The sequence below is a fragment of the Curcuma longa genome, chromosome 11 (genome assembly GCF_044706935.1).
Source record: "Curcuma longa cultivar G26 ecotype Majalengka, Jawa Barat chromosome 11, ITB_CL_G26_1.1, whole genome shotgun sequence".
Taxonomy (NCBI): domain Eukaryota; kingdom Viridiplantae; phylum Streptophyta; class Magnoliopsida; order Zingiberales; family Zingiberaceae; genus Curcuma; species Curcuma longa.
In genome coordinates this window covers 18,729,681-18,753,263 of record NC_133871.1, presented here as the reverse complement: position 1 = coordinate 18,753,263, position 23,583 = coordinate 18,729,681, and the positions used below count along the sequence as shown (strand labels likewise).

The window sequence follows — 23,583 nt, the reverse complement described above, 5'->3', positions numbered from 1 at the left end:
CAAAATTTTATTAGAATGTTAAAATTTTAAAGAGGCTATCAAATATCAGGAAAAACTTTATAAATTATCCACAAATTTGTCTTTAAATTTTTTATTATTTTATACTCACTCCATCACTTCATTAAATAATGATATCATTTGATTGGAGTTGATCAAAACTAAAAGGTTAAACTACATTTATCTATTTATTTAATGTTAAACTATGTTTGTCTTGCGCAGATCTACTTATAACTTTATGATTACATGCATGAATGACTTGAGAGGGAATACCAGTTGTTTTTGGATCCTTCTATCAAAACCCTCGTTGTAAATAAATATAAATAAATGTTCAGTTTTTTAAAAAAGCGTATTTATAATTTCAAAATGAATTTTAAATGGGTTGTCATAATTTTCCTTGTTATATTGTTAGACTAAATACGTTATATCGATTACTAAACGCGTTATATTGGATCAACGTAAAGTGGATTTGAATTCTATATAATCTATGATGGTCTCCTGCGGTGCCGTACTCCCTACAGCTCACATCCGGTGTCCCGACCGCGTAGCATGGCCTACGTCGCTTCGGCGCTCGCGTTCGTGGCGCTTATACTATGGAGTCGGATCACTGCCGGTGACTCTCAGCCCAACCACATCCTGAACATCTGCAGCGTATACAACGTGACCAACGCCACCGCCTTCGCCGCCACAATCAACGGCACCTTTGCCGACCTCCGCTCCACCATCTCCTCCGGCCCCCACTTTGCGACCGCACGGAGCTCCGCCCAGCAAGTCTACGCGCTCTTCCAGTGCCGCGGCTACCTCTCCACGGACGACTGCCTCACTTGCTTCTCTGCCGCCGCTGTCCGTATCCGCCGGTGCGGCGCCGCCAATGGCGCCCGCGCCATCTACGACGAGTGCTTCCTCCGCTACGAGAGCGGCCCCTTCTTTGACCAGGGCACGCTCCCGGGGCTATTCAACATCTGCGGTAGCCGCAACACGACGGGCGGGCTCGCCGCTGCGGCTCGGCAGCTGTTGGAGGATTTGAGCACTGCCACGCCGAGGACACCGGAGTTCTTCGCGGCGGCTGAAAGGGAGGGGGTGTTCGGGATAGCGCAGTGCGTGGAGACGGTCAGCGTGGAGGGGTGCGGCCAGTGCCTGGCAGCGGCGGTGAATAATGCAGGGTTGTGCCTTCCGGCCGCCGAAGGCCGGGCTGTGGACACCGGCTGCTTCATGAGATACTCCAACGAGTCCTTCTTCCCCGCCAACCAAACCATGGATTTATCCCCTTTCTTGAATTCTGGTGAGCAAAGCCGTAGTCATGGTTTCCGCTTAACAAGATTGGTTCTTGCTTAAGCTTTCATGGTGATTCATGGGTTTTTAACATGAAATATGGGGCTTCTATTTTCTTACTCTCTTCCAGATAAAAATACGTTTTTTGTGTGTAATTATGGTACTAATTAAGCTATGGATTTGGTTATGGAACAGGGAGATCGAACAAGCGAAGGGCCATCATTTGGGGAGTCGCTGGAGGAGTCGGCGGCCTGTTGCTTCTTCTAGGGCTTGTGACACTTCTGTGGATCAGGAGATCCAGAGATCAACGAGGTCGAAAAGGTTCGTGAATTCAATCTATTCTCTACTTACCTGAAAGTTAAGGTTAGAATTCTTTCCAGGGAACTAGCAAGTAGTTAGTTCAACAAATTATTTTTCTTTTGTATGATAAGGGGAAGAAAGACCAGCCACATATTCATTCTCTTCATAAATCAATGTGATAGTTCATTGATTTTAATCATGCATCATCAGTAGTTCCATTGACGTTGATGTTAATCATCTCATTTTTTTCTTGCTGAAACGAAACTCGAATGCTATTTTGTATATAGTCGACGGCATCATTTGTTTGACTAAATATTGGTAGAATAATGGAGGCAGCTAGTTGACAAAAGGACTTCTCATTAACGGCTGAACTAATCCTGTTAAAGCAACCTTTTGGCCTACTTTTCTATATTATTTGAGGGTTTAGTCAATTATTGAGGATTTGACATACATCATCTTTCTAATGAGTATTTACTAACAGGCTGAAATGCATTTAACAGGATTGTATTTATTAAAAAAATTATAGTTATAGGATGAAATCAATTATGATTCATTTGGTCTTAAAAAAGTAGAAAGGATATTAACTTGTCATGCCAGTTTTCTATTTCTCTTCATGCTAATGAGTTTCAGTCGTGCGAAGTTCTAGGTGTTTCCGTTTTGCAAAATGAACCACGCTTGACATTTTATGCTTTGTATCCAAGTAATTTCTCATGAGGTTATCTTTGTGCAGGCGATATATTAGGGGCAACTGAGTTACAAGGTCCATTGAATTTCCATTACAAGGATCTAAAAAAAGCTACAAATAATTTCAGTAAAGACAGCAAATTAGGAGGAGGAGGTTTTGGTGATGTGTACAAGGTGAGACCCATTAATTGTTTAAAATGTTTTGTTTTTGATGAATCATGCATCAGATCTGGAAAATTGGGTGAAGTTTCAATGTTTTTCTTCTATCCTCAACAATTGCAATGGCATAGTTGATATACATAATTGCTCTATGCTAAAAGAGTCAGTTAATATACGCTGACAAGTTCTAATTTTCACAGGGTATACTGAAAAATGGGAAAACAGTTGCTGTAAAGAGACTAGCAATTGCTCAAATTAGTAGGGCAAGAGCAGATTTTCAGACTGAAGTGAAGCTCATTAGCAATGTTCACCATAGAAATTTAATTCGTCTGCTTGGATGTTCTAGCAAAGGCAAAGATTTTCTTCTTGTCTATGAGTACATGGCAAATAGCAGCCTTGACAAATTCATATTTGGTAATTTCTTAATTTCAACACACAAACAGCTTGCATCTTACTTTGAATGCCTGCTTCATTATTAAATGGATATTTTTGATGTGTACAATTAAATCTGAGTCTGAGTTTCATTTTCTTTGTGCTTTCTATTTAGCCAATAGGTGCACAAGATCATTAAAGTTAATTTGTGGTTTCTCACCTTTGTTTATTGTTACTGTTTTGATAAATAAGAATCACTGAAACACTACATCCAATCAATATATGCCTCACTCATTGGTGGTCTCTGTAGTATCTTGTGCTTTGTAGGACTTAATTGTTTGACATATGATGTTTTTCCTTAACCAATTTGCTATGCAATAATCATATTAATTAGATTAGTGTTGCACAATTTTAAAGCTTGGACATAATTGCCATTGGTTTTCTTGAAAAGTTTAAAGTTATGCTATGCATAGTTAGATGACAATGCTTAGGTTGGAAAACTGCAAATTAATACTAAATAAAACTGTTGGACAATCTCAAAATTGTGAGACAACATTAGACAGAAGTGAGGCAAAAATAGACTAAAAGATGCCTCAAATTTCTTCCTTGAAAACATTGTTTTGCTTGTCTTGGGACCTTGGCGTAGTCAATTGTTGCCAAAAGCAAAAACCAGGAAATAGGTGGTGCTTCAATGCACACAATTGTTTCATAGAAGGGACCAAAAGGTGCAAAATAAGTATCATTGATCGATCTCTTGTGTTACTTTAATTTAAGATGAGTAAATTCAGGTTTTCAGTAAAATTGAATTAACCTATTGCATAGAGAAATGGTAGAAACTTTTTTGGAATACAACTTTCAGTTATATCTGAGAATACCATTTGGTTCTTATGGTTAATTGATTATTGTCAAAGTCAAAGCGCTTCAAGTAAAAGTATTTTAACTAATTTTTTCTTTGAAAAATTATCATAATTTTTCTTTGATTGAACTAACTAGCTCATTTGGTAAGGACCTTCCTTTATTGCACAAGGAGTTCAGTTTAAATTATGTCTTCATCACCGAGTAGTTTTTTCCCCCTTTCTGTTCTCCTAAAAAAAGGGTTTCTTCTGTTCACTTATCTGAGTTCATTTTCGTACGTATGTGATCAAGTACCTGAACTGAAAGTTGTCAGTTGCATCCAGCCTTGGAGAAATTGATATAAGTTTGAGTTTCTTCTGTTAATTTGTGCCTTGTTGAAATCATTTTACAGGTGACAGACGTGGATTCCTCAACTGGAAGCAGAGATTCTCCATAATTGTCGGCATGGCTCGTGGTCTTTCTTACCTGCATCAGGAATTCCACGTTTGCATCATACATCGTGATATAAAATGTAGCAACATTCTGCTTGATGATGATTTCCAGCCAAGAATTGCAGATTTTGGCCTAGCACGCCTTCTGCCGGAGGACAAGAGTCACCTCAGCACTAGGTTTGCTGGCACTTTGTAAGTCTTTACAGAGTTAAATTCCCATGCAGTCATTCCACAATATTCGTAACTGCTAGTTTCAAATTCTCAAATACTGTATCATGTAGGGGGTATACAGCACCTGAGTATGTAATTCAGGGGCAACTTTCCGAAAAGGTTGATACATACAGCTTCGGAGTTGTTGTTCTCGAAATAATAAGTGGCCGGCAAAGCAATGACGTAAAACTCGAGCCTGACGCACAGTATCTCCTTGAATGGGTAATCGCAATAACCCTTATGTAATCTCAAGTATGAACTTTATGATAACAAATAAAACAGAAACACAAGCGAACTGGTATCTCACCCCAAACAGTTAGATGGCAAGATATCATATTTATATATTCTATATGTTCATTTATACCATCTTGTGTTTTGATTCTCTTTGTCTACCTTTTTCGAGACAGGCTTGGAAACTATATGAACGTGATCAGTTGATTGAGCTGGTGGACGAAACCTTAGATCCTAGTGAATATTCTCCAGAGGAAGTGAAAAGGATCATTAAAATAGCTCTTCTCTGCACACAGTCTGCTGCTGCTGCGAGGCCGACCATGTCTGAGATGGTTGTTATGTTGCTCGGGCAAAGTGATGCTACTCTTGAGCTCACAAGACCAACCTTCATAGATGCTGCAAGTAGAGTTCATGGAGATACACCCTCGGCTACCAGCTTATTATCTTCTACTTCGCATGCGACTGTTTCGATTTCTCAAGTTTCTGCTCGTTGATGTTCCACAAGTAATATTTTATTTTATGGAGTAAACCATAGTTTCTTAATTATGAACTGCAGTAATAGGTAATCGCACGTTAGTAGAGGAAGAAGGAGATTTAGTATGTAATATTATGTAAGGATTCATATAGTTAAATTCCACTATGTAGAATAAAGGTTTGATTGTTATTATTATTATTATTATTGTTGCAATAATAGACAACACATGTTAATTTATATGTGTATATTTCATATATGTTGATTTGTATATTTAAGATTGAAGAATATATGTCTTAAGTGAGCTAAGAACTGGATTATCATCATTATTGTTCCTTAGAAAGGTAATGCTAACAAGTTAACATGATTCTGGTTCTATATCTCATCAGTTCCTAACAGTATCAGTCCAGATAGATTTTTATCTCATACCCCTAAAATTGTATTGACATTGGCAGTGCAATAATATTCACCCGTGTGAATAGAATTAATATAGTTGTGGTAATTTATTCCATTAGAAAAATATATATATATATCCTTAGGTGTTTTTTAATTGAGTTTCAAATCGTGAATGTTTGAGTAAATTCCTCGAGGTGCTATTGAATAATAAAAGAGAGTATTAATGAAAAAATACAAGAGAATTTATTTTAAAAAGTAAAAAAAAATTCTATTTTAAGGAAACAACCATTTTAGTTTAATGTTTTGAAATTTTGAATAAATGTGCAAAATGACAAATGAAGAGCAATGAGACAAACAAGAAGCCCAATGAAATAGTGAAAACGCATATATAGTTTACAATACAGTAATTAGCACAGGCTGATCATTCACATTGATGATTAATGAGAAGTCTTTAAATCTTGTGATATTTTATTATTGAAAAATGGAATTAACGAATTAAATATTACCAAAAAGAGATATTTTATTATTGTAAAAGTATTTTTTTAAAATATTCCTACGAAACTTTGACTGAACTACCTATTTCTGACCAAAGGTCAAAAACAGCGACGACAGAGTTAGGTTCAGGATGGACTACGTCATGCTATCTCAATTTTGCTGACCATTTACGGATTGTTTTCCGGCAAAAATCAATAGGATCATATCAGCATCCTTTCTTTTTTTAGATATTAAAATAATATCCTTTATTCTGAAAATACTTTTATTTAAGCGCTGTTGTAATAATAAAAGTAAATTATTCAGCTCTTAAAAAAAAAAAAATCCATCACTTCAGCGATTCTACACGATCGGCCCCAGCGATCCTACACTTCATCGAGAGTAAATTATTCAGCTCGATCAATATAGAGAGAACACTAATATAATTTTTTTCATACTTAATCAAAATTATATAAATTTAATAAAATTTGATTTAAAATAATTAAAAGCATCCTAAAATGATTATATCAGTAAGCTACCGGCTATAACTATTGTAATAGTCATTTAAAATGATTTTGACTTTTTTATAATAATTTTAATATTAAAAAAATAATTTTAATTAAGATTAAGTAATATTAATAAGTTAATAAAAAATTTAACATAGAAGTACATTATATATAGTATTTTTGAAGAAATTAAAATAAAAATCATTTAATTTTATATATTGTAACAGCTACTTCATGGTTGTAAAAAAAAAAGGTGGAATGCCTTTTTAATAATTCCAATAACTAGGGCGTCATTTTAATCTGTGTCTGGATTTTTCTTTGGCATGAGAAATGAGAATAGTAAGAAATAAATTGATAATTTATTTATTCCAATGGAAAGAAATAAATGGATAACTTATTTAAAATAAAAAATAATCGTAATAAAACATAAATAAGATTTGAAATTTTTTTCTTTTTTAAAATTTTATTTTAAATTCATATTTATTACAAATGACAGTAACAAAGCATTAATCCACAACTCCATCGTGTTCAATAAAAAGCTAATCTTCTCCACCGGTGCGGTTCTCACAGCCCATCTCCGGTGACCTGATCTGCATCATGAGTTTCGTTCTTGGGTTCGTGGCGCTTCTACTATGGAGTCGTGTTACCAACAGTGACCCACAGATCAACCTCCTCCAAGATGGCTGCAGTTTACACAACGTTACCAACTCCTCCGCCTTCGCCGCAACATTCAACGACACCCTCGACGACCTCCGCTCCTCCATCTCTGGCAGCAACTCCTCTCTATTCGCCACCTCGCACCGTCCCGCCCTGCAGTCCGTCTACTCCCTGTTCCAGTGCCGCGGTTACCTCTCCGCCGCTGACTGCCTCGCGTGCTTCTCCGCCGCCGAAGGCCACATTCGCCGTTGCGGTGCCGCCGACGGTGGCCGGGTCATCTACGACGGATGCTTCCTCCGCTACGAGAGCATCCCCTTTTTCGACCAGGTGACGCCCCTCCAGAACGAGAACTCGTGCGACGGCCGCAACGCAACTACCGGAGGATTCACCACCTCGGTGAGGTCGCTGGTGGAGGATTTGAGTGCTGCCACGCCGAGAATCCCGAAGTTTTTCGCGGCGGTGGCGAGGGAGGGAGTGTTCGCTGTGGCGCAGTGCGTGGAGACTCTGAGCGAGGAAGGGTGCGAGCAGTGCCTGACGGCGGAGGTCAGCAACGTGATGCTGTGCCTGCCGAGCACCGACGGGCGGGCGCTGGACGTCGGATGCTTCATGAGGTACTCCGACGAGTCCTTCTTCCCGGCCAATCGAACGGTGGATCTGTCGCCTTACTTGACGAATTCTTATTCAGGTGCTGCGACTCCTCCATTGACCCGTCACCAATTAGCTGAACCACATTTTTTTATTTCAAATATACATAGAAAAATTATAAAATAACATAAAAACATAAAAATAATTACGAATTTGAATCAAGAGTTTCAGTTTCTCGATTTCTATATGAATTTAATGATTTTCAACACCAACATGCGCTTATAAAAAAATGCTTTACACAAACTCTCGCTAAACACAATGCAATCATATTTTCCTCCAGATTTTCTTCGGCAACTAATTTTTGTTCATCTTTTCTAGAAAGTAGTGATTTGTATTCCTAATTTAAGCTCGGGCTGTGCTAATGGAACACAGGAAGATCGAAATCGAGCAATAAGTGGGCCCTAATTGGAGGAGTTGCTGGAGGAGTCGGCTTCCTGTTGCTTCTTCTAGTGGTTATATCTCTTTTGTGGATCAGAAGATCCAGAGTGCAACGAGGTCCTCCTAAAGGTTTGTGACTAATTTTCCATCAAGTATGGACTTCTGGTCTTTCTATTTGAAGCTCAAAAATCATTATTTTGTTTCATTAGGCCCGGGAGTTGAGATACATATCGGTTTTCATCATTCTATGTTTTATTTTGCTAATTCTTTGTTTGAGAGAATATTTATCTTTCATCATTCTATTAGCTTGTGCAAAACAATCTTGTGTCACTGTTTTGAATCAGCTCCATAGCTTTGTTGATGAACATCAACAGGTGGAGCTCACTTGGTCCATATTCTGTTTGTTTAGTACTCATGTACAAAGGGGTGTTTGTTTAAGCATATAATTGTTTGTCATTCCAATTAAACATCCACATTGTCAAGCTGAGCATTGTGTTTGTTCAAGAACATTTGGTGTGTTTATTTTGATTAGCATTTTGTTGCCGAAGCAGATTCAAAGATTCTTACTTTGATTCACATTTTTTTCACTGTATTGCTTCTTGTTCAAATAGTTCTCACTAGGTTATTCTTGTGCAGGAGATATATCGAGGGGAACCAAATTTCAGAGTCTACTAAATTTCCGTTACAAGGATCTAAAAAATGCTACAAATAATTTCAGTGAAAAAAATAAAATTGGAGAAGGAGGATTCGGAGATGTGTACCAGGTGAAGTCCTCAACTCTTAAAGAAGTTGCTTTCTTGATCAATCATAATTTCCAAGTAAAATTTGTTGGGAAAAGTATGTGATCATTTTTTTATCAAGCTAGTATAATCATATCCATACTAACTAACATAATGAAAGCAGACAACGTACTGACTATTATAATTTTCACAGGGCCACCTTAAAAATGGTAGAACGGTCGCTGTAAAGCGGCTGGCAATCGCTCAAAGCAGTAGAGCAAGAGCTGATTTTCAGAGCGAAGTAAAGCTCATTAGCAATATTCATCATAGAAATTTAGTTCGTCTGCTTGGATATTCAAGCAAACACGAAGATTTTCTTCTTGTATATGAGTATATGGCAAATAGCAGCCTTGACAAGTTCATATTCGGTAACTCCTTATTTTTCACATACAAGCAGCTTAATTACATTTTGCTTTGAATTGTATGCTTTGTTGTTTAATATGAGTCTCAATATTGTTTAAAAATCATTTGAAAGGCGACAAACGTGGATTCCTCAACTGGGGGCAGAGATATGGCATAATTGTTGGGATGGCTCGTGGTCTTTCTTATTTGCATCAAGAATTTCATGTTCGTATCATACACCGTGATATAAAATGTAGCAATATTCTGCTCGATGATGATTTCCAGCCGAGGGTTGCAGATTTTGGGTTGGCACGACTTCTGCCTGAGGACAAGACTCACCTTAGCACTACATTTGCCGGCACTTTGTAAGTCTTAATAATATTCAGTATTCTTTGTTATTTTCATTCATCTGCAGTCATTTTCTTTGGTAATTGCTACATGCTTGTTTCTTTTATGATGCATTAAGGAAAGAGTACATCTACTGATTCAAAGTCCTCAATGTATCATGCAGCGGATATACAGCACCTGAATATGCAATTCACGGACAGTTATCTGAAAAGGTCGATACATATAGCTATGGCATTGTTGTCCTTGAAATAATAAGTGGCCGGCAGTGCAATGATCTCAAACTCGAACCTGTTACTCAATATCTTCGTGATTGGGTAATGACAGTTACTATTATCACAAATATTCTATAGGAGATATGATACATGAAACTTGTTTCGCATCTGTATCTGCTTTTAAGTTATACATTATGAGCAGGGTTCTAGGGTGGTCAGCCAGTGCTCTGACCCTTCATCTGTTTCCTTTTCTGAAACAGGCCTGGAAATTACACGAACAAGATCGGTTATTGCAGATGGTGGACGAAACCTTGGATCCTAGTGACTATTCACCAGAAGAAGTTAAAAGGATCATTAAGATTGCTCTGCTCTGCACCCAGTTTACGGTTGCTGCAAGGCCAACCATGTCAGAGACTGTAGTTCTGCTGCTGAGCCAAACTGATGTGGCTCTTCAGCCAACAAGACCTACATTGATAGATGCCAGCAAAATGATTTATGAAGAAGCTATTGAATAATATTAATTTGTAATCTTTGATTTACAAATCAAAATCTAATTTGACTACAATATTCTAGAACTGCATTAGAAAGAATGGTCAAGTGAAGTGTAAGTGCTTTGGAAAATTATCGAGAGTTTATTATTGACTAGCTTTGATGTACTCTAGATTTCATTTTGCACTATAAATAGAACCTGTAAGTGAGCAAGTAAGAAAATTAAGAAAGCAAACTGTAAAGAGTGTGCTGAAGTAACTCTTCCATTTCAATCTAAATGCTCATTTCCTTAAATATTTATGTTTTTGAACCCAACAAATTTGATGTCAGAGCTATCATTCTCATCTTTCTCGCTACTGCTGTTCATTCTTATATTCCTTACTACAGAAAATTCCAGCAAGAAATTTGTGAAGAGTTCATGCGGTATTTTTTCTGAAGAAGATTTCTGTTTCAATTGCATTCATCGACCAAATGGCATCTACCTTATTTATACTATCCGGGCTAAATACCTATTTTTGAAGGCGAATATTACTGAGAAGATTTCTGTTACACTTGAGTTTTGGAGCAGCCAAGACAAAGTGGTTTTCTCATAAAAACTTTAAGGACCGATTGAAACGATTGATGAAATGGCAAGGAGCATGTTAAAGGCAAGGGAATGTAATTTCAAATCTATATTAGATAGAAGCTGTATATATTTTCAATCGATCACCAACTAAATCTGTCATAAAACCCCATATATATAAAGCTTGGTATAAGAAAAAGCTAGGAGTTGATTGTTTTAAATTATTTGACAGTATTTGCATATGCACTTATACCATCTAAAGATTGCCAGAAATTTTATAAGGCTAATACTGCATTTCATTGGCTACAATGATGAATCAAGGGATATTATTTGTTAAATCCATCAACAAACAAATTCATTGTATCTTGAAATGTTTTCTTTGATGAGAATGCTACTTGGGATTGGAAACAAAAGGGAATTGTTTACTTGGGATTTGATAATAGTATCATCTCAACCTGATCCAGTCTGCAATACAAATCCAATTCCTAAGACTCTATTGATAAGTGGCATCTATGATTCTTTTGAGCTCATATTATTCTCTTGTATACCCTAATCTTTTGGAAGAAGCGTCAAAAGAGAAGTGTAGAACAAAAACAAGTTTATAATTAGGTACACATATAGTGATTGAGTCGGATAGGTTGACGATTGAAAAAACATCTTTGGATACATTTTTTGTCTAGGATCAAATGTGGCATCTTGGAACTCGAAGAAGCAAAACATCTATGACATTTATTTATGATCTCAACGTACCTCATTCAGGATTTAGTTAATCAAGGATAAATATACATAGAGTTTTATCAAGATAGATGATCAACTTGGAAAATAAATAAGTGCTTTGGAAAATTATCAAAAGTTTAATATTAACCAGATTTAATGTACTCTAGATGATTCTATATATTTTGCACTATTAATAAGAACTGTCACACCCAACAGAAGCATCTTCATCTTCTGCTGGTTCATCTTCAACGTCACATGCAAATTATCTAGTGCATGTTCTATTAAAAAAAAAGGGTTTCTTCCGTTGACTTATCTGACTTCACTTAGAATATCAATATGTACCTGAAAGTTGGCAGTTGCATCTAGCCTTGGAGAAATTGGTGAGTTTCTTCGGTTTGTGTCTTAATGTTGAAATATAATTATTCTACAGGTGACAGGTGTGGATTCCTCAACTGGAAATAGAGATTCTCCATAATTGTCGGCATGGTTCGTGGTCTTAATTTCTTACCTACGTTCATCAGGAATTCCATGTTTGTATCATACATCGATATATCGTGATATAAAATGTATAGCAACATTTTGCTCGATGATGATTTCCAACAAAGAATTGCAGATTTTGGCCTAGCGCGCCTTCTGCCAGACGACAAGAGTCACCTCAGCACTAGGTTGCTGACACTTTGTAAATCTTTACACTAGTGTTCAATTCCCATGCAGTAAGTCATTTATTTTTCACAGCGCTGACATGCATGCTTAGCTTGTGTCCTTTTGATAATGTATGTATCAACCACAATATTTGTAACTACTTGTTTCAAATTCTCAATACGGTTGTATCATGTAGGGGACATACAGCACCTGAGTATCCAATCATGGGCAACTTTCTGAAAAGGTTGATATATACATACAGCTATGGAGTTGTTCTCGAAATAATAAGTGGCCGGAAAAGCAATTATGTAAAACTTGAGCTTGTCACTCGGTATCTCCTTGAATGGGTATATAATCACACTAACCCTTATGTAATCTCAAGTTCGAGCTTTATGATAACAAATAACACAGAAGCACAAGCGAATTGGTATCTTACTCCAAACAGTTGCTTAATTATTACAACTTACAACATCAGTTAGATGGCAAGATTCATATGTTCATTTAATTATATCATCTCGTGTTTTGATTCTCTTTGTCTACCTTTTCCAAGACAGGCTTGGGAAATTATATGAATGCGATCAATTGATTGAGCTAGTGGACAAAACCCTAGATCCTAGTGAAATTTATCTAGAGGAAGTGAAAATGATCATTAAAATAGCTCCTCTGCATGCACACAGTCTGCTGCTGCTGCTGCCGCTGCTGCTGCAAGGCCGACCATGTCTGAGATTGTTGTTACGTTGCTGGGCCAAGGTGATAATAATGATCTTCAGCTGACAAGACCAACCTTCATAGATGCCACAAGCACAGTTCTTGGAGACACATCCTCCTCCACCTGCTCATCTTCTACCTCGCATGCAACTGTTTCAGTTTCTCAAGTTTTCATATTTTGATTTGTTTATTTAACATTAATTGAAGAATTAATATATGTTTTAAGTGAGCTAAGAACTGGATAATCATGCATGATTGTTGTTCCTTATAAAGGTAACGTTAAGAAGTTAACAACATCATTCTGGTTCCATCAGTTCCCTACAATATCAGTCCAGATAGATCTTTATCTTATACCCCCCAAAATTGTATTGATATCACCAGTGCAATAATATTCACCTCACCCGTGTGAATATAGTTGCATTGTTGTATTTGTCTATGACTAGAGTAAGACCATCACTGATGCTGATAGATATATAATAATTCTTGCATTCAATAAATTGTCTCATACCAAGAGAAATATTACTTGCATGGATGATTTTTTGTTTTGGCTTATAGTTCTAGGATGAATCATTATAACTACAATAAGTTTCTACTACTATAAAATAAAATAGTTGAACTAGTTAGTGATCTTGAAGAAGAATATTTATCATAAATGTAAAGCAGATTGACCAAATTGGTGCAATTCTTATGATTTTATTTTGTTTTATTGAACATAAATGATACAAAAGGAAAGATAGAGGAAATCTCGACAACTAAGCATTGCATAAGATATCAAATGAAGCCAACAAAGCACAACAGTGTACAGATTTGGACCCTGTTCCCTTTTTCCAAGGCATTGTCGCCATGTGGGGCACCCTTTGCTTTCTTTGCTTGCTAGGACAAACTGACCACTTGCAGGGCACTGAGTAAGCTTTCTCTATCTCTTTCTCTCTCTCCATTTACGAATTTTAAGAATCTTAATTGCAGGGGGAAAAAAATCAAAATCATTGGCCAATTTGACTGGAAAATGTAGAGAAAAACATAAAAGAAAGTTTTGTATTCTCTTTTACATAGTTGAATTTTATATACAACGAACAACTTTATTAGTGAACTTTTTCAGAGGCTTGATTCTCGAATATTAATATGCTGAGTTCTATAGTGTTAAATAGATCGAGCTGATCATATATTATGGGGATTACAAAATTAAATCCAAATTGATTTATTATATTATGGGGATTAATTGAGTCGATTGGATTGACTGGACTATTACATTCGATGTCATCGTCCATGCCGAATTAGTGACGTCCAGATTAATATAAACAACACACTACACTTGTAGGGTAGAGCCAAAATGGAGATTAAATAAATATTTGCTTTTTCGTAAAATCCAATCCACAAAAAATATCTAGTTTAATCACCTTTCAAGGATGTTGTTGTTCATAGTTTAGTTTAATCATTCTGAGTAAAGAAAATCTGATTCGGTATTAATCACCGAGATTATCGATCCAACCCACCCAGCGTTGATGACAAAAGATGCTGTTGCTCCTTATTCTTTAATCATTAAAGATCTACTTGTTTTATTTATGTTCCAAAAAGAAAGGAGAGGTGATTTGAGATATCATTATGTAGGACAAAGAAGCAACGTATAGTAGAGAAAAGTAAGAAAAAAAATATTTCCGCCTTTTGTTATTTTAGTGTTTTTGAAGAAGAAAAAAAAATCTCTTGTACTACCAATTACTTTTTTGTTTGTTCTTGCATCAATTTTTATTTATTGAATGAGTTAATGATAAACTTCACCTAAAGGTAGGGGGACTAATCGACAAGAGAAGTAGTGGAGGAAAAATCTTTAATTTTCTAGGCTCCTAGATTATGAATGTAAAGCTATGGGGCCAACAAATCAACTCAAATCTTGTTGGAGAGCTACTTGTCCTGAGTTTGTTCTAAAGTATAGCCGAGATTGAAAATCATTTTTAAGGAACCACAGTCAAACCGATTCAACTTGACATACCTTTAATTTGATCCGAATCAACTCAAGAAGATCAATCAAATGCACTTGACTCTCAGCTGGAGTTGTATTGATCAAGTGCACTTGTTCGATCGAGGTTTTCATTTCCTCGTTAAAAAATTCTAGCACACAGACAGAACTAAGTGCCTTTATTAGTGATGTGATCCTCAATTACTATCTTTGGCTATGCTTAATTATTCGCGTTATGAGTAGGAAGGCACAAGGGGGCACTTTTGAAATGCATGGCTGAGGCTGATTTGATCTGATTGATGTCACCTGAAATCCTGCCTGAGTTGATCTGATCTTAAAGCAAGATCTGCACTGTGACAGTAATCTACCCTTCTTAGGTGCCTATCGCAGTCTCCTAGTGATATCGATGCATCAAAAGTAGGTAGACAATATTCTGAAATACTTCAAAATATTACCTGAAAGAATTTTCTGTAGAATGAGGGGAAAGAAAAGTTAAATAGAATAAGAAAAAACTTTAAGCTATACACATCATTAATGAGGACAAGAGGAAAGGGCCTTCCACAGTTGCCAATAACATGGAAATGTTTTGTTGGTTGAAACAGCAGTTCAAGGACCACCCACAGAAGGTTTAGAAGTTTTATTCTTTGGTCCAAACAAAAGGCTAGTGCTCATCATGTTTATGACTAGTTTCAGAAGAAAGGGAGAAAAGTGGTGAAAAGATATGCCTGCTCTTTATGTATAGATCGATCATATTAATAGGAGAGGATTCACTGAGCCATCTGGTTCTGATCTCAGAAAAGGAAGAAGAGAACTTTTCTTGAGAAAATAAAACAGTGCCGTGCAGTGCAGTATACAGTAGGCAAGCTTTTGGGTTGGTCCCATATGCTGACTCAGCAGCTAGACGTGAAAGGACATGGCTATATTGTGAGGGAAGATTGTCTAAAGGAATTTAGAGCCTGCAAAATTTTGATTTTGAAGATTATGAAATGAATTTGATGTTGACAATTTGCTACCCGACCATTTATTTTAAGACCAATGAGAGTTTCATATGAACATCTTTTAGCAAAGGCAGCAAGCCTATTGCTGTCAGTGACTTCATAGACCAACAAGTTTAATGAGATATTAAAGAGATGAATGCATGCTTGCAAGATTGATAAACCCATGTCTTTATCTCACCGCCTGCATCTTGATTTTTTAAACTTTGGATCATAAAAAAAGTTCAACAAGATCCTAAATCTTCTCTCGAAAGGAACCTAATCAAAATTTAGTTAGGGATAGCTACATCAACAGACATCACACCCTTTAGTTACCTCATGCCAACCATTCACATCCCCTTCAGCTCTCCTTGATATGTGAACACATCAAAGTTTTTGAGTATTCTTCATATTTAAATCTGAAAGAAACAATAATAATAATAAGATCGGGCTCAATTCAATCTTAGACAAAGAAAAATGTCAAACAGAAAGAACAACCAATTTCTATTTGCAAATTGAATTTGTTAAGGTCAACTCCAATTAAATTAGAAGATTAAAAAGATACAGTCGTAGAACTCATGTCCTTTCTTACAGTATTAAAAAAAGTCAGTTAAAAGCCATTAGTTCTAAAGCTTAATCTGTTAAATGAAAGTAATTAAGATATAAATCTTGCCCCAATAGCAATTGATTACAAGGACTCTGCATGGAAAAGAATGGCTGGCACAAAGTTCTCAGTTTCCAGCCATACAATCTATGGACATCTTCTTGGATGAGTGGTGGCCAATCATCATCACTGTCGCTGGCTGGGGACCCTGCCACTAATCTACTCAGAACAGTACACTGCAAAAGATTTGCTTCCTGTGCAATCTAAACCATCTAACTAAGTGGCCCAGGTCAACAGTAACAGGAGGAATCACAGACCAAGGTTACACTTTAAAGTCTGCATCCATCACTGTGGTGACAGCCAGCACGCTAACCTGTGCTGCTGTGCAGGTGGATGAGAACAAGCACAAGGGTAGGGATGAAATATATCTAACAACAAAACCTTTCCCTTCGTTAGAAGTCTGTCCTAATACTGTCCCTCTATTATGTTTGCAGGAGGAAGAAAGAACCCAATAAGGGGAAATGAGATGTTGATCTTAGTAAATGGGAGGTCAGGAGGTTCACATGCTTCCTTCTTCCTGGATTTGGGGCCCCATTAGATTCTGTACAAAGACCTAGAACTCTCTTGCCCCACAGCAGAGCAAGATCTATCCTCTTTCCCTTTTCATTGAAAAGATTGTTTGGTTCTTGTCTCCCTTCTTGCTCATATATATTTTTACTGTGGGCCTCTTCCATCTTCATCTTCTCATTGTTTTGAGGAGATAGAGATACTTTTGTGCTATACTCGTTATCTTGCATCCTACCCAGCTGCTGATTGCCTCTCCTTTCCTGTTCAATATCTTTCTCATATACCTTTCACCTTTCTCTTTGATACTCTCCTTTTGTCCAGAACTTCTCTTGTTTTTTTCTCTTTAACTGATAGCATATTAGTTTTTGCTGTTCTTCACCTGATATATAAGCATGATCATAATCTTCTCACTAGACACGCAAACTAAGCATTTCTACTGCAAAATCACTCCTTTTGCAGTTGAAACAGTGGCTAAGAAGAAGCAGAGCAATGGGTTTTTTGCTTTCTAAAGAATGCCATGCGATCCATTAGATTCCACTCCAATTGAGGTCCCAAGTTTTCATAATCAACTTGAGCAAGTTGTTCTCTATGGAGTTTGCTTTCATCTTTACTAAGATCAACATTCTCATCATCATATTGGCAATCTGTTCTCCGTGCAAGTTCATCCAGAGTCCAATGGACTTTGGTTCCTCAAGCCTTCTCCAAACCACCAACACATCATCCATAGACTTTGGAAGAATTATATTCAGTCCTCCCTCTGCAGTTCTGAGGCCTCAATCCGCAGACGACATCTCCCTTCTCCTCACCTTCCTCTATGCTTCATCCTTCAGCAAAGTAACAGTTGCAGCAAGAGGAGCTGGGCACTCTATCCATGCGCAATCTCAAGCCCTTGATGGAATTGTCATAGAAATGGACTCTCTCCCTTCTGACATTCACATTCACAAGAAATTAGATGAGGGGCATGGCGTATCTTATGCTGATGTTAGTGGTGGTGCTCTCTGGGTGGAGCTTTTACAGGAGAGCTTAAAGTTTGGATTGGCTCCAAGATCTTGGACCGACTACCTTTACCTCAGCATTGGAGGAACTCTCTCCAATGGTGGCATCAGTGGCCAAACCTTCAAGTATGGACCTCAAATCAGCAATGTTCTTGAACTAGATGTGGTGACAGGTAACTTGAAATGAAAAAAAATGAATTAAACAACAATTCTATTTCCTTTTTTTCCTATGATGTGCTTCATTTGATAATACACTCGGATTCTAACAGGAAAGGGAGACTTGATAACATGCTCACCCACCAAAAGTTCAGAGCTTTTCTTTGCAGTTCTTGGTGGATTGGGCCAGTTTGGGATCATAACAAGGGCAAGAATCCTACTCCAGGACGCTCCAGAGAAAGTAATTCCGAATCGCAATTTTCTTTTTCTAAGCATCAATCAAGTTGTTGACGCCCTTGTGAAATTGACTTTTGTCATAACTTTAGGTGAAATGGGTCAGAGCCTTTTATGATGATTTCGACATCTTCATCAAGGACCAACAGCTGCTGGTTTCAATGCCAGACTTGGTGGACTATCTTGAAGGGTTCGTAGTTCCAAATGAAGAATCACTTCTCAGCTCCTCCATTGCCTTCCCTGCACATCTTCATTCAGTACCATCTTTTCACTTGTCCAACGTCTACTACTGCATCGAGTTTGCTGTTCATGATTTCCAAGTTGAACCCTCCGTTGTAGAACAAGTAAGTAATTCTAACTTCTAGCCTCATAAGAATCAATTCTTCCATCAAAATCAACAAAGTCACAATTTTTACTGCCATCGCAGACTGTAGAGAAAATAACCACACAGATGAGCTACCTGCAACCCTATATTTACAGTGTGGACGTCTCCTACTTCGATTTCCTAAACAGGGTTAGGATGGAAGAGATGAGCTTAAGGGCTAGGGGACTCTGGGAAGTTCCCCACCCATGGCTCAACATGTTTGTGCCAAAATTTGGAATCAAGGAGTTCAAGGACCTACTGATGGATAACATGTCACTAAATCAATTCAAAGGCCCAATCCTTATTTACCCTATTCTCAAAAACAAGTAAGAGTGACAAAAAATGCGTTTTTTTTCTTCCCTCAGATCTGAAACTAAGAACTGAAAATTGTAGATGGGACGCAAACACATCGGCGGTATTACCTGATACGGAGGACCTGATATACATCGTCGGGGTGCTTCAGTCCGCCGATCCGGCGAGCTGCTCCGCCGAGTGCGTCGCCGGCATCGTCCGCCGAAACCGCCGGATAGTGGGGGCTGCCTCCGCCGAGCGGATTGGAGCAAAGCAGTACCTGGCGCAGCAGCCTTCGCTGCTCCATTGGCGCTGCCACTTCGGCGGGCACTGGAACCGGTTCTTGGCGCGGAAGGCCCGGTTCGATCCGCTTGCTATATTGGGTCCGGGCCATGGCATATTTCCGAGAGTCCGATTGCATGGAGTTGATTCTACGTGGTAATAGCTATTTCTACGAATATGTAATAATTGCGAATTTTAAAGCATGTGTTGATGCTAATGATCCAAGTCAGAAATTTTGGGACCAGAATTTTGATTTAATTTTAGATCAACAAAATTGATGAAATATATAATTGAATGATCGTGATCTCTTAATTACACATGTATTATACAGTTAGCTGTATGTGTTTTTATCAAATTAATATGATAATACATTACAAAATTTAAAATTGATTTATCATATTTATACAGTATAAATAGTTTTAAGATTAATTAGTTGATACAAAGGTTAGTATTTACTTTATTTTTTTATTGTTATATCGTCCAGTTCATTTATTAGCTAGTGGGCCGGCCCGATTAACAATTCTGAGTTCCGGAGAAGCCACAATGACCTGGTCAACGATGGAGCAGTTGTTGAGCGGTTCACCAGTGATTGGATTTAAACGTTGGGCCTTTCTTTCAATCTAGATAAAGGAAGTAACTCGCGAAGCTAAAAACTAAAAAGTACGTCTGAACCTAATTTAGAGGGCCCCCGTCTCTCTTCTCCTCTGATCCTTTCAACGCCGATGGCCTTTATCTCCTCTGTTTTTGTCTTCGTCTTTGCCGTCGCCACCGCTCTCCTCTCCGCCCTCATCACTTTCATATAAATATAGATCGTATGAGAAAGTTTTAATATTGATGGTATGTGTTATAATCATTAGATGATAATATTTTGTTTAAAATATTCATGATAAATTAACGATCGATTTTTCAATTCGATCACTAAATTTAGTGACCGAATTCACAATTGATCATTAATTAACGATCGAATTCAAAGATCAATCACTAAATTAGGAATCAAATTTTAATTCGATCGCTAAATTAGAAATACAAAAGAAAAAGAAATAAAAAAAATTAAAAGTATTTTTTCTATTTTTAATATTTAATTATAAAAAATAAATAAAAATATATTTATTTGAAAAAATTAGCACACTCTATTTCCCTAAATCCTAAATTAGCGATTGAATTTTAATTTGGTCATTAAATTTAGCGACCGAATTAAAATTTGGTCATTAAATTTAGTGACCGTAATAGATTTCGGTCGCTAAATTTAGCGACCGATCTCGAAATCGATCGCTAATTAGCGATCGATTTTAAATTTGATCGCTAAATTGAATTACGACGAATTTTTTTGTGATTTATTTGATCGATCGCTAATCAGTCGCTAAACACAATTAGCGACCGATTAATGATCGCTAATCATGTTTTTTTTTTCTATAGTGGTCATGACAGGCGGCCGCACGAGTTGGTCATGCGCGCGGCTGCTCGAGGCAACCACTCCGTCGGCTATGGCAGTGGTCTTGCGAGGTGACCATGTCATCGAACGCAGCAGAAGATGATAGATTAACTGTGATAGTGTAGGAGTCGAGCCTGTCGAAGTCGGTAATCTCGGAGTCGGCGTCGGTGTAGGAGTTAATCCCGTCGGGAATCTCGGTGGAGTCGGTAAGCGTCTCGGCATTGAGGTCGTCGGTGTAGGAGGAGTTAATCCTGTCGGGAATCTCGACGGAGTCGGTAAGCGTCTCGGCATTGAGGTTGAGGTCTCAGTGAAGGGAACCGTCTCGGAGAAGGGATGGCAGCAGAAAGGATATGTGTAAAAGTGCTAAAAACACTGAGCACTTAAAAGTGCACGGAGCTTCATCTTTTAGACTCATTTACTAAAATTTTCTATTTTACCAAAAAACTGATTTATTATATATATATTTTTAAAGTCTTTTCTCTCTTCATTCAAATGTAGTGTTGATCAAAATTTAAAAATAATACAAAATTTTAATTATATTATAAAACTTTATTATACTAAAATTATTGTTTTATAAAAAATTATTCATTAAATTTAGAATAATTCTTTAAATTTATACATTTTTATTTTAATTTTAAAATCTTGATAAAAAATTAAAAATACAAAAGAAAAGTAATAAAAAAAATTACAAGTATTTTTTCTATTTTTAATATCTAATTATAATAAATAAAATAAATAAATTTATTTGAAAAAATTAGCACACTAGTATACCAATATAATTACAATGACCAAATGTTTTCTATGTCTTTTTAAACCTAGACTAAGGTGGTTATTATCATGAGATGATAATATTTTATTTAAAATATTCATGACGAAATTAACTATTAATTTTTCAATTTGGTTGTTAAATTTAATGATCAAATTCAAAATTAACCGCTAATTAGCGACCGATTGAAAGATCGATCGTTAAATTTAGCGATCGAATTTTAATTCGATCGCTAAATTAGAAATACAAAAGAAAAGTAAAAAAAATTAAAAGTATTTTTTCTATGTTTAATATCAAATTATAAAAAATAAATAAAAATAAAAATAAATTTATTTGAAAAAATTAGCACACTCTATTTCCCTAAACCCTAAACCCTAAATTAGCGATCGAATTTTAATTCGATCGTTAAATTTAGCGATCAAATTAAAATTCGATCGCTAAATTAAGTAACCGTATTATATTTCGGTCGTTAAATTTAGCGATCGATCTTGAAATCGGTCGCTAATTAGCGATCGATTTTCAATTCAATTGCTAAATTGAATTACGACAAATTTTTTTATGATTTGTTTGATCGGTTGCTAAACACGATTAGCGACCGAAAATTCGATCGCTAATCGTGTTTTTACTGTAGTGGCCGTGCCAGGCGGTCGCACGAGTTGGTCGCGTGCGCGGCTGCTCAAGGGAACCACTCCGTTGGCTGTGACAGTGGCCTCGCGAGGCGACCGCGCCGACGAACACAGCGGAAGACGGTAGATTACCTGAGATAGTGTAGGAGAAGTTGGGTCTGTCGGAGTCAGTAATCTCGGAGTCGGCGTTGATGTAGGAGTTAATCCTGTCGGGAATCTCGGTGGAGTTGGTAAGCGTCTCGGCATTGAGGTCACCCCGCACTCCCGTATACGCCATCAACACCATTCAACTAGTCACCAGGGTTCTAAGGTCTCTGTCGAGATTGCCAGTTCGCCACCACGCTGGCTGTTGCCTCAATAGCCTTCAGGTCCTATAACGCTGCCTACTCCCAGCTTAATCCAAACTCCTTTCTCCCTCTCTCTCAAATATGCCTTGTGACCCTTCCTTGCATCTCATCAAACTGTGAAAGACGATAGATTATGGTTTAGGGTTTACCTGAGACAGTGTAGCAAGAAGAGTCGACAGCGTCGGTGGAGGAGTTATCGGAGTCGACATCGGTGGAGTTAATCTTCGAGTCGGCGGTAATCCCGTATTCGAGCATGTCGGCGGGAAGCGTCTCGTCATGTCGTTGGTGTAGGAGACGTCGGACATTAGGCGGAGTCGATCAGTTATTGTATTATTAAACTTTGATATACTAAAATTATTTTTTATAAAAAATTAATCATTAAATAGAATAATTCTTTAAATTTATACATTTTTATTTTAATTTTAAAATCTTGATAAAAAATTAAAAATACTAAAGAAAAGTAATAAAAAAATTAAAATTATTTTTCTATTTTTAATATCTAATTATAAAAAATAAATAAAAATAAAAAATAAATTTATTTAAAAAAATTAGCACACTCTATTTCTTTTCCACGACTTTTTTTTAATTAAGAAAAAATAACATAACACTCTCTCCCTCTCTGTTCACTCCGCCCCAGGACCTTTCATTGCGATGGGATGGGAGACACACATATTTCTTATTGAAGGCCACAACCCACTTGGCCAACATGGTCTACGCCATGGTGGGCAATCCCTACAAACTACAACTGTTGGGAATGGCTTGAGGACATGGCCACCCCGCGCCCCCTATACGCCATCAACACCACTCAACCAGTCACCAGGGCTCTGAGGTATTTGTTGAGATTGCCAGTTCGCCACCAGGCTGGTTGTTGCCTCAATAGCCTTCAGGTCTTATGACACTGCCTACTCCAAGCTTAATCCAACTCCTTTCTCACTCTCTCTCAACTCTGCCTTGTGACCCTTCCTTGCAATATCTCATCAAACTATGAAAGACGGTAGATTAGGGTTTAGGGTTTACCTGAGACAGTGTAGCAAGAAGAGTCGACAGCGTCGGTGGAGGAATTATCGGAGTCAGCGTCGGTGGAGTTAATCTTCGAGTCGGGCATGTCGGTAATCCCGGATTCGGGCATGTCGGCGGGAAGCGTCTCGTCATGTCG

General features: G+C 37.3%; 3 protein-coding genes and 1 pseudogene across 3 annotated transcripts; all 4 read left to right on the top strand.

Moving 5' to 3' along the window:
* The first annotated feature begins 546 nt into the window (after positions 1-546).
* LOC141838661 (cysteine-rich receptor-like protein kinase 2) lies at positions 547-5,121 on the top strand. The gene is made up of 7 exons (XM_074726201.1): positions 547-1,279; positions 1,465-1,590; positions 2,300-2,427; positions 2,613-2,826; positions 4,031-4,262; positions 4,352-4,502; positions 4,688-5,121. The coding sequence occupies exons 1-7, from the start codon at positions 547-549 to the stop codon at positions 5,003-5,005; spliced, it is 1,902 nt and encodes a 633-aa protein (XP_074582302.1). The 3' UTR covers positions 5,006-5,121.
* A 1,832-nt stretch (positions 5,122-6,953) lies between these two features.
* LOC141838662 (cold-responsive protein kinase 1-like) lies at positions 6,954-10,232 on the top strand. The gene is made up of 7 exons (XM_074726202.1): positions 6,954-7,698; positions 8,031-8,165; positions 8,673-8,800; positions 8,970-9,183; positions 9,291-9,522; positions 9,669-9,819; positions 9,978-10,232. The coding sequence occupies exons 1-7, from the start codon at positions 6,954-6,956 to the stop codon at positions 10,230-10,232; spliced, it is 1,860 nt and encodes a 619-aa protein (XP_074582303.1).
* Positions 10,233-10,832: 600 nt separating this feature from the next.
* Positions 10,833-13,017, top strand: LOC141837273 (cold-responsive protein kinase 1-like; annotated as a pseudogene).
* A 4,293-nt stretch (positions 13,018-17,310) lies between these two features.
* LOC141840638 (cytokinin dehydrogenase 3-like) lies at positions 17,311-19,495 on the top strand. The gene is made up of 5 exons (XM_074728686.1): positions 17,311-18,102; positions 18,199-18,326; positions 18,412-18,663; positions 18,747-19,009; positions 19,077-19,495. Exons 1-5 carry the CDS (start codon positions 17,523-17,525, stop codon positions 19,414-19,416), a joined length of 1,563 nt encoding a protein of 520 aa, XP_074584787.1. The 5' UTR covers positions 17,311-17,522; the 3' UTR covers positions 19,417-19,495.
* Positions 19,496-23,583: the final 4,088 nt, after the last annotated feature.